At 43.4% G+C, this 18,929-nt stretch overlaps 2 protein-coding genes across 4 annotated transcripts in view; one reads left to right on the top strand and one right to left on the bottom strand.

Moving 5' to 3' along the window:
- waplb (WAPL cohesin release factor b) overlaps window positions 1-18,929 on the bottom strand; it is a 52,528-nt gene that overhangs the window by 1,472 nt on the left and 32,127 nt on the right. The window contains exons 13-20 of one of the 3 annotated variants that reach the window (XM_035997421.1): window positions 16,353-16,486; window positions 16,075-16,190; window positions 15,657-15,830; window positions 12,286-12,505; window positions 11,159-11,247; window positions 10,462-10,557; window positions 10,186-10,270; window positions 6,744-6,746 (exon numbers count right to left, since the gene is read on the bottom strand). In XM_035997421.1, the coding sequence (XP_035853314.1) occupies window positions 10,205-10,270; window positions 10,462-10,557; window positions 11,159-11,247; window positions 12,286-12,505; window positions 15,657-15,830; window positions 16,075-16,190; window positions 16,353-16,486 (895 nt within the window). In that variant the 3' untranslated portion in view covers window positions 6,744-6,746; window positions 10,186-10,204. Of the gene's footprint in view, window positions 1-6,743; window positions 6,747-7,953; window positions 10,271-10,461; window positions 10,558-11,158; window positions 11,248-12,285; window positions 12,506-15,656; window positions 15,831-16,074; window positions 16,191-16,352; window positions 16,487-18,929 lie in introns of those variants that run through there. The other 2 variants (XM_035997422.1, XM_031314945.2) reach the window with 2 other exon arrangements.
- atoh1c (atonal bHLH transcription factor 1c) lies at window positions 4,156-5,958 on the top strand. Its single transcript, XM_031314957.2, has one exon. The coding sequence runs from the start codon at window positions 4,647-4,649 to the stop codon at window positions 5,238-5,240; it is 594 nt and encodes a 197-aa protein (XP_031170817.1). The 5' UTR covers window positions 4,156-4,646; the 3' UTR covers window positions 5,241-5,958.

Genomic DNA, 18,929 nt, shown 5'->3' with positions numbered 1-18,929 from the left:
CCCCCCCTCAAATTTGACCCGAGGACAACAGGAGGGTTAAACTGACTGAAACTTTTAAAGCGACCAGTAGCCTACGGCCATGGATGGGAGTTTAAAAGTCGTTGCTGCGTTGCCTCGCTGCCTCAATGGATGAAAGTGGTGAAAACCTAAAGGGTTTGATCTGCAGCCTGTGTTGTCTGCTGGCTCCAACGAGCCGTTTCATTGGCTTTAAGAGAGCGGAGCGTGTTAACAACTGAAGCCAAACCTCTCCTAATTACTAACTAGTCCATCTGGGTTTTATTTCTCAGGCAGAAATCTGTAGTTTGTTCTCCAGCCAATCACAGATCAATATAAATGATAGTCTATCTTTCCTTGCTGCCATCAAATCTCATAAAGGCACCCAAACCAGCATTAAATGCAATCTGACAATTATTGTGTGTGTATCACAGCCTGATTTTAAAACACTGAAAATATACATCTACACATATACAAGTTACTTAGTTTTTTAAGTAACTAAGTAACTTTAAACAACAATCGTCGGACGTAGATTCCATCATGTCTGACAAAAGGTTTCCAGTCAGAGTAGCTTTATTCCTATATTGTGCAGACATCAGTGGAGATAAATGGCTGCCGAGAACAAACGCACTCAAAGATGTAAAACATGTTGACTGTATGCACCATCAACCGAGCCACATTCCTAGTAAGTGCTCCTTCCCTGGCAATAAATCTTTTTTGTGATTCTGACTTGCTCTGAAACGTGGTCAGCCGTACTGTCCAGTCGGGGTGGGAATCTTCACTGATCTCACCCATTACGGTTTACCCGTCAACGAATCGAAGCGGCATCGCGATGCGTCCCCTCCTCAATATTATTATTTATTTCTACACATGGTTTTCATCAACATATTCAAGCAGTCAGATATCTATGATTCCCCTTTTTAATGTATCTGCTCTTAACCCTCCTGTTGTCAAAGTTTTCTATATCAGAAATGTGGGTTTCTTTCAACAAAATTGCCCAAAAGTAACATGGACGGTTCAACGCAGCGCTCTTCACAATTAAAATGTCAGTAAAATGTTTACATCAAAGAATGTCGACTAAAATGACAAAAGCGCCAAAAACATTGAAAAAAGTGACTTAAGGCACTGAAAGCCTCGAAAACAACAGAATAAAGCTTTGAAAAAAGCGTCAAACAAGGCACTAACAATGTTTTAAAAAGCGACAAAAACATTAAAAAAAAGTTGAAAAAAGCATCGAAAAATGTGTCGAAAAAAGTGTTGAAAAAAGACTGCTACCTTTAAGAAGACAGCAGACAAAAGGCAAATACAAAAAAAGCAGCCGACATCAGGCAGGCTATAATCGATTATAGTCTGTCGCTGCATCGATGCAGAATCGTCCACATTCAACACCCCTACTGGAAAGTGTGATGAATCTGCGTAGAATAGGCTAAAAGATACAAAACATCACACCAAACGTCTCACCACTGCATTGCACTCACACGCTCAAACGCTCTGACTTACCAGACCTACATAAACAGCCACGCTATTACATTTTATTTTCAGATTCAAAATAGCTCTTCACCAGCACTTAATGCACTTCTCCCGACACACAACATGAGACCAGCACGCCTCACTAGGTCAGTCTCACAGGCACTTATTCCAGCCCCCCCCATACAAAAACAACTATGGTCAGAAATCCTTTTTTCATACATATATCAAAATTTGAACACAACTATCCATCACATATTTCAAAAAGGCATACAAACTGTTCCTTCTCAACAGTCACACTTACACTCATTGACTGTTCATGTATTGACTAAGTCTTGTTTGCACTGTCTATACTGTTGTTTTTAGCTGTCTGTGTCTGTCTAGCCCATGCTAATGTCCTGTACCAATGTTTCTGTCCTCAGGTACCGTAACTCTGTTCTACGTTCTATGTTTCTGCAGAACAGGAACCTGCTGGAGTCAGGCCCGTTTATATTGTAACTTAATGTTACTTTTAATCCTATCCTGTATAATAAATGAAATGAACATTCGCCTGTTAATCCAAAAATAATAAATGAAAACAGGTTTGCCAACTAGCAACGTGGAGTGTTCGTGAAACCTAAACTCAGAAGAACAGAAGGTCCGATACGGTCAGGAACAGAAGGTCCGATACGGTCAGGAACAGAAGGTCCGATACGGTCAGAAGACTAAACAGTTGTGTAGGTGTCATCTGTAGGCTACGGGCCCTGTCATGGCGGTGTGAGGGTTTTTTGATCTGCGGCCCGTGTCCGTTCGCTGGCTGCAATGAGCCATTTCATTGGGTTTAATAAAGCGGAGCGTGCCAACAACTGTCATCTGAGCCGTGAAGCCAAACCTCCCCACGTGCTCCAGATTGGAGAGCAAAGAGAAACGGAGCCACAGCCTCAGACAGCGAGGGTCCTCCTGGCCATAAGGAGTCTATTATGTTCCTGTGTGTCACGCAGCCATCTTTGTGCCGGTCCCCGGTGCCATGCTGAGGCGTTTGTAAAGGCCCGGCCGGGCAGAGTGCTGGCACATGGCGGTCAGGACACGCTGCTAAATCCCATTAAGAGTTTGTCCAGAGGATACAAGTCTGCCAGTTACTGTCAGTCATCGGCGAGCTGTAACCTCAGGGAGCCGCAACGCTTTTAATTAACCTTAGAAAAAAGAACCGCAGTGATGAGCTTTAATACACGAGACAAACATCACAACAGCACTACAACCTGAAGAGGACACAGGACATATTGTTTGACACACATACAGGCCTAAAATACAAATTTATATAGCCTACGTTGCACTTTTCCAAAACAAAATTAAAAAAATGCTTTGGAAGAGGAAAACAAACACAGCAGGATTATTATGAACAGACCAATGAAAGTGTAAGAAAGAAATAACGATGGCAGCCCCAAACACACCATCCTCAGAAATTGTGACCAAAAAAACCCCAAAAATATCATCTCTAAGTTATTATTTTTGTCCCGACATTAAAGTCTCAAAGCCTCCTTCACTCTGCCTGGAATAAGAAATAATCTTCATGTGTAAGTTTTGAAATGTAAAATGTAAACTCGCTGAAGGTTGCTAAAACCTAAAATTAATGACACAAATAAAATAGTAAATAAATAAAAAAATAAAAATAAAAAAAAAAGTAGCCATACCCTGGGAAACCAAGGATGATACGCTCAAAAAGGTTTTTAAAAGATACGGATTCAAGATGAATATTTAGAACAACCTCCACAAATCTGATAACTACATCACAGTAATTGTAAGATATGGCCATAAAAATACCTTACAGTGGGAAGTCTCAAAGAACTTTCTTTGCTGAACTTAACTTTTAATGTTTAGAAGGTAGAGTTTTAAAATGAATGGACTTTGTTCCAAAAACATGCAATCTTAACAAAACCTCACATATTCCTCTGGGGTCTGAACACATTTTGTTACTTTGTGCTGAATATTTTTTGTGAAAATGTTAAGGGATAATGAAGGTGGTGAAATGCTAACAAACATAGGGGTTTTGTGTGAAATATCGGAGACATTTAACACATTAATATGCAGTGATTTAAAAAAAGAAGGTATTCTCAACCTGGTGTTGTCTTCACCGTCGTCCATGAACCCATCATTCTGGTCAAAATTGAAAAATGCGCTTATTTTTTAAAAACTTTTGACATTTTTCTTTGCTTTTGCCACTTTCTAAAGTTTTTGTCCCTCTTTTCAACATTTTTTTTTTATTCATGGTCAATAAACCAAATACGTAATTTTTGAGTTTGAAAAAAAAAACAGATATTATGAATTATTTTGACTAATAGAATAGTTAGGATTAGAGGATGTTGAGTGAATCACAGACTGGTTTATGTCAAAGTTTGGTCAGGATGCTGTTGTGAAACCATTTTAATTAAATTAAATAAATCAACCAAAATTCAGTGGATGTAATCATTAATCTCACCTGAGAAGAACATGGATGTATATGTTGTATGGGTTCCATACAACGTACATGTATGCATCCAAGTTATTTTTGGGGCAATTTGGTTAAGAAACCCATATTTCTGATATCAAAAACTTTGAAAACGGGTCAAATTTGACCCGAGGACAACACAAGGGTTAAGTTCCTGCTTCTTTTGTTGCACTTTGTAGTCCCCCCCCCCATGTTTAATTATGTCTAATAGTTTTAAACATCTGCAACAACCCAAAGGCTGTATACCTGAGTAAGATCTTTTATTAAGGATAAAGTTGTACGGTACTTGGTTTCTGTAGAGAAACTGGGTGGCGGTTATAATTTATTCTCCTTTAAGTTTACCATCACACCACCTCTCTCATCCTTCCTCCCTTCCTCTCATCTTCCCTTCCTTCCTTCCTTCCTCTCCTGCTCCTCTGCTTGGCCGCCTCTATGTATCGGCCCACAGCGGCGCACTGAGACGCGTCTAATCCTCTTTTGATGAACTTGGTTAATAGACCTCCTGCAGTGGTCTTTTGGCTCTGTTCATTAGGCAGCACACGACCCTATCCACGCCCCTGGGAGCACGCACTGCGCGTTCTCGCGGCTCCCATCTCCATAAATTCCCCCATCAAAGTGAAGAAAAGTTGAACGTGTGTTACTTTGTTGGAAGTTCTCAGTGAACTGACCGTGTTTGGTCTTTTGGTACAATTTTGTACAAGAAAAAAAAAAAGGGAAAGTGATGGCACCGAGTAAAAGCCTCTTCATCTCTGTGGAGCCAGAGGGAGGAGTCGGCCCCGAGGTTCCCGCGGCTCTCCACGCCGACATCCAGGCTCTGCTACAACGGAGCCGCTCGCAGGAGCGCCCGGGGGCCGAGCGCGCCAGACGCGTCTGCGACCACCGGGACACTCCGTGCGCCATCGTGGAGCTGCGGCTGGGGCCCGGCGGCGGGGGCGCGCTGCACTACCTCCAGCCGGACAAGTGCACTTTGGAGCGCGCGCAGAGACGGAGACGCCTCGCTGCCAACGCCCGGGAGAGGAGGAGGATGCTGGGGCTCAACGTCGCCTTCGACCGGCTGCGGAGCGTCATCCCCAACATGGAAAGCGACAAGAAGCTCTCCAAATCGGAGACGCTCCAAATGGCGCAGATTTACATCGCCACCCTCAGCGAGCTGCTCCAGGAGGGAGCCTCGGTACCGAGCCGTGCGCCACGGCCCCCGGGGGCCGCTCAGCCCTCTCAGGGGACCACACATGTGGCGGGGGAGCGATCGGCTCCAGCCAGGGACTTTCACACCGGGAAGAGCAGCGCAGGCCCGGCGCGCTCAGAGGAGCTATAACTAGGACGCGTGGGAGAGAACAAACGGGACAAAATTACATTTAAAAACTGAATGAATATTTAATAAATGACTGTTTCCCACCAAAAGCCTGGTGGCCCACCGGGCCTAAGTCGCCTCGCCCCCCCCCACTAGGCTTAAGCCACTGGGAATATTTTTTTAATGTATTTTTAAGACGTTTTTTAAACTACAGTTCCAGTGGGGCGGCTTGGTTGGAAAGTCATATTTTCAAATCTCCAGTTAGCTTTTAAGACTTAATGTAGAGAATCTGTCTTATAGGTTGTTTTTTTTAATTCTGAATTTGGCGATTCCGTCCCTGGTTCTGTTATCACAGAAACTATTGGGCTCTACATTACCGCTGCCATCAGGCTGGGACACGTGCCAGCGGGTTAAACAGGTTTTCTGGGGAAACTCAACTTTTTTCCACTTTCCTACAATACTGCATTACTGTATATTATGTTTCCTGCAGTAAGAAAAAACATTAAGGTCCAAGATTTATGCAATTTGTCATTATTTTGAAGAAACATGTATTTTAGATGTGGTCCTGATGTCTAAAACTGCACGTGATGTTCAGTGACAACAGAAATTCATGCTCTTTGTGCTGTTGGCAAGAAATATATTATTATACAACTTCTTTTTTTCATTATGAGCTTGGTCATCATTTGTAGCAGTTTGTGTCTTAAAAAACCAAAAAAATCTGCAGACATGTTTTCCAATAATTTGAAAAAGTTTGCAGACAAAAGAGAAAAATACAGCAAAATTCACCTTTGAAAGTAAAGTTCAGGGCAGATGATTCTGAGAAATGACCAACAACAACGGGAGGACGGAGAGAGAAAAGAAGAGACAAGACGCGCGGGAGGTACTCAAAGTAGCAATTTTTATTATTTTAAAATTATGTACAGGTAACCAAAGACATCAGTCTGCAAATTGGTACAAAGATCAAGTTTTTCCTGCAGTTGGCTTGTTAAGAAGCTCTCTGTCCGTCCAAAACAACAACACGACTGGGAGAAAAGGCTTTAGAAAATGAAAAATAGAGTCAGATTCAGAAAAGTAGAGTCTACTGGTCTAAATTAAATTTAATCCCCTCCCCCCCCAAAACCCACAACCCCACCCCCCATCAACCTCTCCTCCTACGTGAGGAAATCAATTTATGTACAAGAACTATGTACAAAAAAGCTCTTCCATTCATTCTTCCAGACGTCTGTGAATAAAGCTCTTGTAAACTTAAAAAAAAAAAAAAACAAAGGAGTGTGAGGGTTAAGCTGTGTGTGTACGTCTCTGTGTGTGTGTGTGAGTGATCACAGACAAACGCAAATTAACGGGGATGAACATGCTCAGTGACATGCTCGTCAAACTTTTACAAACGGATGAAATCCAAAAAGAACTTGTCTGTATACAAAAGGAGAAAGTGAAAATGATCACACTTAAACTCTCAAAATCAAAAGAGAGAATAACATCTCTGCCCCCACCCCCCCGATTATTGAAGAAGATACAAACTTAACAGACTGTCTGGGGGAAACACACACACACACACACACACACACACACACACACACACACACACACACACACACACACACACACACACTTTCCCGCCCTGATGGCCAAACACTCTGGGGAAGTTAAAAGGAACAAACTATTCATTTGAACTTAAAGTTTTAAAATGGGATTTTGCTGAGACAAGAGGGTGTCTGGTGATAAATACAAAAAAATGATATATTTATATATGTAACATTGTTTTGTGGGAAAGCATGGAAGCCAGATCATCACTTCTGATTTTGTCAAACAGTCATTTTTTTGGTTCTCGGTGTGGGAAGTGGATCATCGTAATCGTAGGTGCCCGGGACTGTTCTGAAAACTTTTCTTATTGATTTTTATTATTGTCAAGTAGGAAGCCACATTTTCATATTCAACATCTCTTTTAAATGGTTCCTCTGCGTGTCGATATGACAGCGCGTCTTCACCGCTGCGAACGGGACGGAGCAAAGACAAGTCGCTGTCACTTTCTAATGAGGCAGCCTTCACAAAAGTGTTATTAAAGTTAATAAATCAGTTGTTAATGTTGAATGAATAACCAATGCAGTGAAAGACGCCGTCCAGAGAGAGAGTTTTTCTATATTTGTGCTGATAACTAATCTTTAAAGTATAAACAAACAAGTTATTAACCATCTATGAAGAAACTTGGGTAACACTTAAAGGTATCTACATAAGAGTGACATGACACTGTCATGACACATGAACCCTAACCCTAACCATAACTAACCATAACTAACCATAACTCTAACTTGTCATGACAAAAACTGAATGACACTTACTGACAGAAGCGTTGTCATCGTTTATGACTTGTTTATAATGTTTATGACACGTTCATGACAGTGTCATGTCACTCTTATGTAGATACCTTCAAGTACAGTGTAACCCAAACTTGTTCGTATGCATTAACCCTTTATAAATGGTGCCTTATCAACAAAATGAGGAAAAAATCCCCTCAAATCCTTTGACAAACAGCTGATGTGCTTTAGATTTCCATCTCTTCTCAGTAGAATTCCTTCCTTTGTAGTTTGATATCCAGAAATAATTTGGCAACTCAAAACACCTATACAATTCCTCTTTGGAGTCTCCATGTTGGACAACAATCGCCCTGCAGAGATCACACAACACCAAAATGCACTCTCATTTTGGTGTTGACGAAATGCATCCTGGGAGCACGGGGGGGAAAAAATGCAGCACTTTACGGAATAACTCCTTCCTGTAATGTGTGAGTCAAAGGGATCAGGAGGAGGATTTTTCCATTAAAAAAAAACCACAAACTGTAAACTTTGGGATTAAACTAGTCTTTCTGGATACAAACAACCAAACAGGAAGAAGAAAAAAAATAATAATAAAAATAAGAGTATCAACTTTATCTTTGAACGCCTCTCCGCTGGTGGTTGGGTTCAAACCAAAGTAAAGCAACTCGCCTCCACCTCTCAGACCGGGGCACCTCGGCTGCCTTTGTGCTCTAATTGAAGGCTCTTTTGTGGGCGTCTGGGGGAGGTGGGGGGGGGAGCTAAAGGAGGACAGGTTCTGGTCCGCCGAGACACAAAAGCTTTGATGTCGAGTGAGAGGACGATCGATACTTTGAAGAGTTTCTACTTTTTCGTTCAAAGTTTCCAGAGAGTTTTAACAACCTGGAGGGTCATTCCGTTTTGGTCTCAGGTGTGTTGTTGGCTGTGCGCTCGGCATGCTGGGAGAAGCATCGGTTTTCGATAACGGCACAAGAACAATCGATTTTAAATCAGCTAGTTTGCTGAAGAGGTTAGAGAGGGGAAGAACGCCTCTTACTTCCAAAGAGACACATTCTCTGGTTCTATACGGATGAAAACCCCCCTAAAAACAGACCTACTGCAAACATTTAGAGGCAGTCCAACTTCAGCTTCACAAAAGGACTCGTGGCATGAGGGTGAAGGAGTTTCATGGTGCGGGCGAGGAGAGGACCAGGAATTTGGAGAACGTTCAGAGAAGACATCATCATCACCACATACACTATGCTTATGAACAACTGGCAGCAATTGTCATCATTCCATGGCAAAGAGTTGGATGAGGCACACAAGATGAAATCCACAGCCACCAAAAGAGCCAAACGTGCCGCCGCCGTACCTTCAAAAAACAGAGTTCTTCTCACAGGCACGCCAGTCCAGAACAACCTAAAAGAAATGTGGGCTCTGTTTGACTTAGCTTGCCAAGGCACTCTCCTCGGCACGGCTAAAACATTTAAAACGGAGTACGAGAATCCTATCACCCGAGCTGGAGAGAAGGACCCCACTCCAGGGGAAAAGGCTCTCGGGTGTGTCACTTCTGTACTCTTTGGCCAGAATAGATCAATACTCTGCCTCAAACCGCCTCTTTCCCACAGAGTGGGGAGGGTCAAGGCAAGAAATGACCACACACTGCTGGTCATGCCAACTTCGCTCCCCACAAAGTGGACCGAGGAGTTTGCCAAATGGACTCGTGGCATGAGGGTGAAGGAGTTTCGTGGTGCGGGCAAAGAGAGGACCATGAATTTGCTCAGAAAAGAAATGGCGTCATCATCACCACATACACTATGCTTATGAACAACTGGCAGCAAATGTCATCATTCCATGGCAAAGAGTTGGATGAGGCACACAAGATGAAATCCACAGCCACCAAAAGAGCCAAACGTGCCGCCGCCGTACTTTCAAAAAACAGAGTTCTTCTCACAGGCACTCCAGTCCAGAACAACCTGAAAGAAATGTGGGCTCTGTTTTGAGGCCAGGCAAAGGCAGTCTCCTCATCACCCGGGCCCAGAGAAGGACGCCACTCCAGGGGAAAAGGCTCTTGGATGTCACCTTCACTCCAAACTGTCACCAATCGATACGAAGAGGGGGGAGGGGAAGCTGAACTGGAGGAAACTTTAACAGGAAATGTATCAAACACAAAAACAATTAAAGAAAAAAGATTTAAAAAACAAAAATTGCTGGAAAAAAAAATCAGCATTCTGAGCAACTTTCATAAATAGAGGACGGGTGGGAAAAACAATTAAAATACTGACTTGGATTGTATCTTAAATAAAATAAAAATCTGATCACAGCTGGGGGGGGGGGATACCACATGAAGTCATAATACATTTGAGTTCATCTCAAGTCAATTTAGAAGAAAAAACAACTCCCTTTTCATTCAGTTATGCTGGAGTTTCCACTGCTGAAACCATGACAACGAAAACTGCCTTTAACTGGACGACGTCTGGTCACAACACGCAGAGGAAGATGATGATGAAGAAGAAGAAGAAGTGGTGTTTGTTGGGTGGGTGTGTGTGTGTGTTCCAGGAGTGAACTTAATCTGAGATGAGGATGGTGGTGACGAAGATGAATGAGGTGTGTGTGTGTGTGTGTGTGTGTGTGTGTGTGTGTGTGTGTGTGTGTGTGTGTGTGTGTGTGTGTGTGTACGCGTGTGTGAAAGGCTTCTCTCTAGCAGTGCTCCAGATAGTCAATGATCCGGGAGATGGACTTCTGTCCTGTGGTGCCGACGTCACACTGCAGAGAGAAAGTAGAGATCAGTTTCCACACACACAAAGACATCCGCATACAACAAACCTGCTCTCTCTCTCTCTCTCTCTCTCTCTCACACACACACACACACACACACACACACACACGGCATTTAACCGTTTACAACTAGGTGATTTGCAGACAAAGATGATGTTTTCTCAACAGCTGCGACTCACCGTGAGGTTCATGAAGTTGAGGAACTTTTTCAGCATTTCTGTCATGATGGAGAAATCTCCTTTCGGCAGGTTGTCTCTCACAGTAGTCACATTCAACTGGTGGAGACACAGAGAGAGAGTTAAAACATAGGATACACACAGAACGAAGTATCGGGAGATGTTAATGTGTTTGAACATTTACAGCTCAACTCTGATAATTATGAGTGCATACCGTATTGATCTCAGGTTCTATATGTGGATGTTTGCATGTACCAATGTGTGTGTGTAATTTATCTCTGTGTCCAATAGTGTTTGTGTGTAAATGTGTTTAACAGTATGTACCCGACAGGAATTCAGTGGATGACGTTTATGCCGATCCTGACCAGTGAAACCTTTCAGACAAGCCAAAATAATGAAGTAGCATTAAACAAAAGAGCACACTGGTTTAGGTCTGTGGTTAATTGGACGTAATAAAGGGATGGAAATCCTTAAAAGTTGCACGTTATGCAGAAAAAAATGGAACTAATGCACTTGCATGCTGAGCTCTTTGGCAAAAGGTGCTGATGCTGATATGATACAAAACAAATGGCGGGGTTCACCAGTCCACAAAACAGAAATATTGAGAGAGAATCGGTGCATTGCTTCTATATCCGGCATCTTTCTTGTTGTGTAAGAGTGAGTGAGTTCGAGTGGGAGTGTGTGAGTGTGTCTCACTCACCGTGCTCCCCTGACACAGGCAGCCCAGCAGCAGTGCTGTGTAGGAGGCCACGATGCTGTCCTCCATGTGCTTCCCTGCATGCTGCAGAGCTGAGAATAGGAGGAAGATGATGAGGAAGAAACATGTTCAGGTCTTGTGTTCTTAAAATGTACACACTCGGGCCGCGATCAGACAGAGCGTGTTTGCAGGTTGCAAAACACGAGACGCGCTGCCGTTTTTGTTTTGACGCAGTGATCAGACTAGTTGAGTTTTTTTCTGTTATTCTTGCTAGGCAACCATTGAATCAACCGGCCTCAGCCGACCGTTATTTTGCTGTGGAGTTAAATGACGTCAGGTGTTTTTGCAAGGCGTTCAGGTTACCTTGCACTGCAGCTGGATTCTCGCAATATCACGCGATCCAGCAAGAATCGCGGGATGACATATCGCCTGAAAGTCCATCTCGTCAGGCTGTCAAGTAAATGCATTTCTGTTCGAACAACAGCGGACCGAACCAATCGGCGTACAGCGAGGATCTTCTGGCAGCCATGGCCGTGGTTTAGGTGTGTGTGACGGCCACTGCTGTTCCAGAGACGGTTTAGAGAATCTTTGACTGAAAGTGCACTTTTGCAAACAGGCTTCTCAGATGGTTCTGTGGAACAAACCATCTGGCTCGTCGGGTTAGCGTTCAGGTAGACTATATCCGCCAGATGTCCCTCTTTTCGACCAGCTGTCCGTTACCTTCCGCAAACTTTATGTTGGTGCTCTAAACTCTGGTGGATTTCTGAGGACTATGGTTAACTGCTCCTCAGATCTCTGCAGGGTAAATCCAGACAGCTAGCTAGACTATCTGTCCAATCTGAGTTTTCTGTTGCACGACTAAAGCTACTTTTGAACGTACACATGTTCCACCAAAACAAGTTCCTTCCCGAGACTATTTAGCAGAGGCACCGTGGCTCTGGCAGCGCTGTAGAGGAAGGTCTGGCAAAACGAGACTAGCGATCAGGGCGCTCCGGCAAACGCAAAAGCAGCGAGCAAAATTCTTCACACAAAACCATTACAAAAATCTGCCCCAGGCTTCTCAAACGCGCTCTGTCTGATCGGGGCCTTGAGCCGGTAACTTCCAGAAACAACAACAACGTGGCTGTTACCTTTGTTGAGGTCCAGCTCCTCGTCCTCCTCCTCCTTCTCCTTCTTCTTCTTTTCATCTTCCGGTTTCTCTACGTTGTTGTCGTTGGCAACCCACTGGATCTCCCCGCCCGTCTCCTGCCACTCGCCGCTCTTGTCCAGCGCAGGCTTCGGCGCCTCCTTGATGAGGTCATCAGTCTGCGCCTCAGCCTGGATGGCGGCCCGCTCCCGCTGGAGGAACAGCTGATGAGGACGAACACAAAGACAATTCACACAAAAATAAAAACGTGGTTAGCAAACTCTGCATAGCAGGTTAGTGAAAATTAGTGCACGGTGTGTATATGTATGCTTTAAAGAGCCCATCTTATAGTCATTATTAGCACCATATTTGTACTCTTTTGGGGGGGGGGGGGGGTCTACTAGAATAGGTTTACATGCTTTGATGTTCAGAAAACATTAGGTTGCTCATGCGGCCCGCTGCTGCAGCTCGTCTGCCTCAAACACTGTCTGAGCTCTTGGCCAGCCTTCCTGAAAAGCTTTCTGCTCTGATTGGTCAGCTGGCCCATTCTGTTGTGATTGGTCAACCAAATTCAAACAAGCCACGGGGCGGGCGGGGCTTGCTCAGGCAGCACCAATGGGCAGCACAGATGAAAAACTGGGCTGGCTTTCTCAATCAGTGACGTCACTAATTGAGGAATTTCAAACAGGAATGTTTGAAATGTGTTGTACTTTATACATCTATTACACACACAAAAAACTATATCACACACTAAAAGAAGGGGGATAATAGGGGCTCTTTAACGGACGTGTTTGTAAAAAGGGCTATGAAAACACCTTTACATTTGTTAGTTAAAATTGGCGCAGGGTGCCATTAAGTCCAAAGTCAGAAATTGTAAAAACTTGCATATAACAGCTTTAAAATTCTGCGGTAACAACTGTAGGAAATGACGAATAGTAGAGGAAAGAAAAACCTCTTTCATGTTAACAGTTATCTAATCTGGCTACCTGGGTATTTCTTGTCTATAGTATAAATATATTTTATTCTATTTTGACTTGTTTTGAAAGGTGCTACACAAACAACTTTACATTTACTGTTTTAAAATATGTAAAAACTAGCCTGGTTGACACCAGAGCCTTCTCAGCTGTAACAGAGTGGGTCTGGGGAAGGTTCAGTCACAGCCCATTTCCAAAGGGGCGTCACCAACGGACGCCGCTCAAATGCCTCTGGGCGCAACTGGATAGTCCTCCAACCAATCAGAGCGATGAAGGAGATGACATATGCAGAGCAACTGAAAAACATCTCAACCAGTGAGCATGTTGCATCGTGTAAAGGACGCCTCAACGGTTGTGATTGGTGCCTCGATTTGGAAAAATTGGAAATGGGCTTGAATGGGCTCTTGGCCAGACTGGCAGAGCAAATCTCAAATATGCTGGAAGTTGGTCAGGGTTTTCCCAGGCTATGTAAAAACCTCACGCAGTTGTGTTCAAAGTTCCCCAAGCCATGTTGATTAAGTTCATCTTAATTTCAACATTTACTGTGTTTTAAATGTTCCCTGAAGTCATTTCTTAAAACCTGACATCAGAACAATCACTCCATCCTTCATTGCTCTGAATAAAAGTCACATCTATTTTCACTTTAACAATAACTCATCCCACCTCTCCTCTCCTGTTTCCTTCTGTTTGTCATCAGGCTGCTGTTGCTGATTCTACTGTTGACCTCGCTGGAAGAGCACCAGCCAAATCCAATTAGAAGGTTTAATTTAATTTAATTATTTGATTTAAAAGCAGCTTTAATGGTGCTCGTGGGAAACTGATCTGCCACAGCAGTACAGAACAAAGCACAGCTGAGACTACGCGTAAGCAACAAGGATAATACAACTATTAATTTACAGTCTTAAATTCAAATGTGATCACCGTGAAATATTTCTAATACAGCACCTGCTGCAGAAATTATTCCGATGCTGCTTGTGCTTCACCAAACTGTGGAAAGAGTGGTACTGTAGGAAATACCTTTCAGGGCTGTGAATAACACAAATCAAATTCCAGTAATTTTTTTTATTTTGGGGTGGAGGCAGAAGTCTCTGAGACATGTATCTCAATCTCTGGCCTATTCATACAAAAAAAAAATACGCTTACGGTTTCCATTATGGTAGCCATCCACAGATACAGTTTACCTTAAAGCTGAAGGACTTACTTTGCCTTCCACGTGTATGTTTAACATTAAAACATTATGTTAATTTAATATATTATATCCATGTATCCATTTTCATCCATCTGTCCCAGTTTAATATGCAACTACATTTTTATACAATATATGTAGTAGGGGGTCCCTGCTCGGCCTCTCTTTCAGCTAAGAGGTCCTTGGTTTAAAACACAATGAAGACCCCTGCTCTAAACCATTAAAGGTGCTCTAAGTGATGTCACGCATTTTTTAGGCTACAACATTTTTGTCACATACAGCTCTCTTCACTATCCGCTAGCTGCCTGTCCCCTGAACACACTGTAAAAAAACCACGGTCTCTGGAGACAGCCCAGGCTCCACAAATGCCAACAAAAAGTCAAGCTGAAAACAATGTACAACAGCTGGTTCACAGGTCAGTCACTCCTCTGTCTGGACTAGGGTTGAAACTAGGGCTGCAACTAACGATCATTCTCCTTGTCGATTAATGTGTAGATTAGTTTCTGGATTATAGAGGCGGCTGTGGCTCAGGTGGTGAGAGCGGTCGACTACCGATCGGAAGGTTGGTGGCCCTGCAGACCCACGTCGAAGTGTCCTTAGGCAAGACACTGAACCCCGAATTGCTCCCGATGCTGCGCCATCAGAGTGTACATGCTTATCTGATGAGCAGGTGGCACCTTGTACGGTGGCTCCTCGGTCACGGTGTATGAATGTGAGTGAATGGGGAATGTTCCTGTACTATGTTAACGCGCTTTGAGTAGTCTTTCAGACTACAAAAGCACTTTATGAAATACAGTCCATTTACAGTCCATTAATAGATGAGTTGTTTGCTCTATAAAATGTCAGAAAATGGTCAATCAGAGTTTCCCAGCCCAAAATCCTCAAATGTCTTGTTTTGTCCACAACTCAAAGATATTTAAGACGTTTAGACTCAAACCGATCGACTGATTATCAAAATAGTTGCCGGTTAATTTAATAGTTCACAACTTATCGATTCATCTTTGCAGCTCTAGTTTCTTAGACTGGCAAAAATGCAAATTTAAGATTTACGGTAATTTTTTTGAGAACTTAATCTCTCAGAAATATTTTCTACTATTTTCTGAAATACCATAGACTAAACATTTAATTGATTAATCAGAGAAAAAAATGACAATGATTCATAACTGATGATGCTGCTTCGTGTAGTCTGAAAACACACACAGACAGACAGCGTACCTGTACAAGTGCAGCGATGGCGCTGAGTGGGCCGGTGCAGGTGATGTCCTGGAGCGGAGGGTTCAGCAGGACGGTGGAGTCGCAGGGACCCTGACCTCCCTCCATCTCCATCTCCATCAGACAGTACTTGTTCCTGGCACTGTACTCCACCAGGTTGATCAGCAGGCCCAGACCCTGAACGCCACACACACACACACACACACACACGCACACACACATTCATTCATTTAACACACAGTGGCAACATGTCATTTTATCTTAAAAGTCTGATCAAGTGTCTGTCCTTTTAAAACTTTTCAGTTAGTGTTTTACAGATTCTGAGCTCGCTTAACTGTGTGTGTGTGTGTGTGTGTGTGTGTGTGTGTGTGTGTGTGTGTGTGTGTGTGTGTGTGTGTGTGTGTGTGTGTGTGTGTCTCACCAGTACTCGGATGTCGAACCTCTGTTCTTGTGGAAGATACTGAGGTACTTTGAGAACACAGTTCAGAGCAGTCATTATTAAATCCTCCTGCTCTCCTGTCTTCGTGCTGCCCCACTCTGCAAACACACACACACACACACACACACACACACACACACACACACACACACAATCCACTCAAATTAATCAACATTTTAGTTTCCAGTAGAACTAACAGAAACGTGTTAATGTGGAAGCAGTAAAGTGTGTTTCTGATCTTTTTATGTGTGTGCGCTAACCGTTGTCGTGCGTCAGGTTAAGCAGGACTCCTATAATGGCCCTCATACAGTCCTCCACGGCTTTCCCCACGGCTCCGTCTGAGTTCAGCTCCCTGCTGTAACGCTGGATCATCTCCTCGCACCTCCGCAACGCCCTGAGAGGAGGAGAAGGGAGTAAGGAGAACAGTTTAAAAAAATATATTCTGTATTGTGTTTGGATCAAAGGACTGCACACCGATAACATGAAAAACAAGAACTTTATTTTACAACAAAAGCTCTTTATGTGAAGCTACCTCTCCAACCTAACCTAGCTGCAAGACAAGACAATGATTCGATGAATTCAATAATCGTCCTGAAAAAACTGAAAGAAATCTCTGCACACTTGAAAGTATGACAGGTGTGTAGGAGGAAAGCCCGCTGATCAAGCTACCTGATATAACCTTCATCGTACACACACCTTCTTCTGGTATATGACGATGAAGGTTACTTAGACTGAAACGCTGTATATATAGCAGCCTTAGTGCAGACTGTTTTTGTTCATCATAGCTTTCCTGTGGATTAACCTACTTTGTCTTATTAGAAGATAAATACAAATGTTATAGTCACTCGTTCACCACCAACACAAACAGGATTTACATCCAGATGTCTAGCTGAATGTCTCGCAACTTGACGACCCTCTTTCCTTTCTTACTCCATCATAAAACAGAGCAGCATTCAGAGAAAGATGTGTACACACGCACGCACACACAGACACAGACACACACACACACACACACACACACATACACATACAGAGGCCGGCTGCAGCAGCAGAAGGGGTGAAGCAGGTCAGCCGCCTGATGTAAATAACTAGATTAAATCTAATGACAGCGGTGACGGAACAGAGAGCAGAAACCAGAGTCTGAACAACAGGACAGAGTGACAGGAAGGAAATTAAGGAAGACAAAAAGAAAAAAGGGAAAGAGAAAGGAGGGGCAACAGTGTAGAATGAAGGACAAAGTGAGAGTTAAGGGGGGCCGGATAAGAAAACTACAGGAGATACAAATTTGGCGTATACTTTCCTTTTTATGGACAGAAGTGTGCAACAGGGTGTCAATGGAGCAACAAGAAAAACTTCCTTGCTAAGACGCAGACAGGGATAATCAATGTACAATAGGACGTGTGTGTGTGTGTGTGTGTGTGTGTGTGTGTGTGTGTGTGTGTGTGTGTGTGTGTGTGTGTTTCTGCTGCCTAAATGGGTGGTTTGGGGGATTATTGAAAAGACAGCTGAAACACTCAGAGAGGCAGAGGGCTGAGTTTGGGTTGAAACAATAAGAGCAGCGAGTACGGTAACAAAGAGGAGGGAAAGGCGTGCGCGTGCGTGCGCGGAGTTTAGGTGGCAGTGCTCTCTCGCTCACCCTGTGGTTTTGGGGTTAATTGAGTTAACAGAGAGGACAGCTGAATGCTCAGACGGAGGCCTGTGTCACCCACTGAAACAGCAGCTCTTTGTTGACCCATTTCATCCTCATCGTCATACCCCCCCGCCAGACCTTCTGTGTGTGTGGGGGGTGGGGGTGCGAAGGTCCGGTCACACAGAGGGTGATGGAGGAGTGAGAAGGGAAAGCAATGCCGGTTGACTGACACTGTATTTATAAGGGCCGATATTCATACTGTATGTAATATTCAGATTTTACAGTTAAATAATAAGCTCTCTGGTGGATGAAGTGTTAGAGAGACTGTTTAAAATGCATCTTAGGCTGACATATACATCGATACCAACATATTGGGCGATTTCACAAATATATCGGCTATCAGCGATTGGCTGAGAACACTTAACGGTTGTTGTTTTTTTATTTTATTTTGCTAACTCAATGGTCTGCTTCTGAAGAACGGGTGAGAGCAGCTGCTCAGCAGGCGAGGGCAGAGACAGACCACAGGGGGAAAACAGCGTGTAGAGCCAGAATATTTTCATATTTTTTCATTTCAATATTTTTCTCACATCTAACTTACTGAATCAAAGGTTGATTTCGACCAAACCAGAGTTGCTGATTGTTGAGACAGTGGACTTAAGACTAACCGAGGAATTTCTGAACGGACAGAGTTTGAATGAAGTGTGTTTTATAATGAGTTAAAGCAATTCATCTCGTCTTAGACGGAGGAAGAGAGAAACTTAAATTCAGGAGGTGTACGGTTGTATTTTTCTGCTTAATAAGGAAAATAAGTGTAAGGACATTTCCTTTCTTGACATTTTTGTGACTCCATTTAGACAAAACTGACTCTCAGATTAAAACAAACATATGTGGCTGAAACACTCGAGGGCAGAGACGATGATAAAGAGAGAGAGAGACAGAAAACGAGAGACACACACAAAGACAGAGAGAGACAGAGAGAGAGAGAGAGAGAGACACAGACAGACAACAGGGGAGAGAAAACAAGAAACAAAGACAGAACGAGAGAGAGAGAGACAGAGAGACAGAAAACAAGAGAAACAGACCGACATAGAAAGACAGGAGAGAGAGAGAGAGAGAGACAGACAACAAGAAAAAGAGAGACCGAACGAGAGCCAGACAGACAGACAACGAGAGAGAGAGAGACAGACACACAGAGAACGAGAGAGAG

Source organism: Sander lucioperca, chromosome 22, assembly GCF_008315115.2.
Source record: "Sander lucioperca isolate FBNREF2018 chromosome 22, SLUC_FBN_1.2, whole genome shotgun sequence".
NCBI classification, from domain to species: Eukaryota; Metazoa; Chordata; class Actinopteri; order Perciformes; family Percidae; genus Sander; species Sander lucioperca.
The sequence above is the reverse complement of the archived record's forward strand: the minus strand, read 5'-3'. Positions and strand labels throughout refer to the sequence as shown.

Coding starts and splice junctions, on each gene's coding strand:
- atoh1c (XM_031314957.2), top strand. CDS start 4,647: ATGGCACCGAGTAAAAGCCTCTTCATCTCTGTGGAGCCAGAGGGAGGA.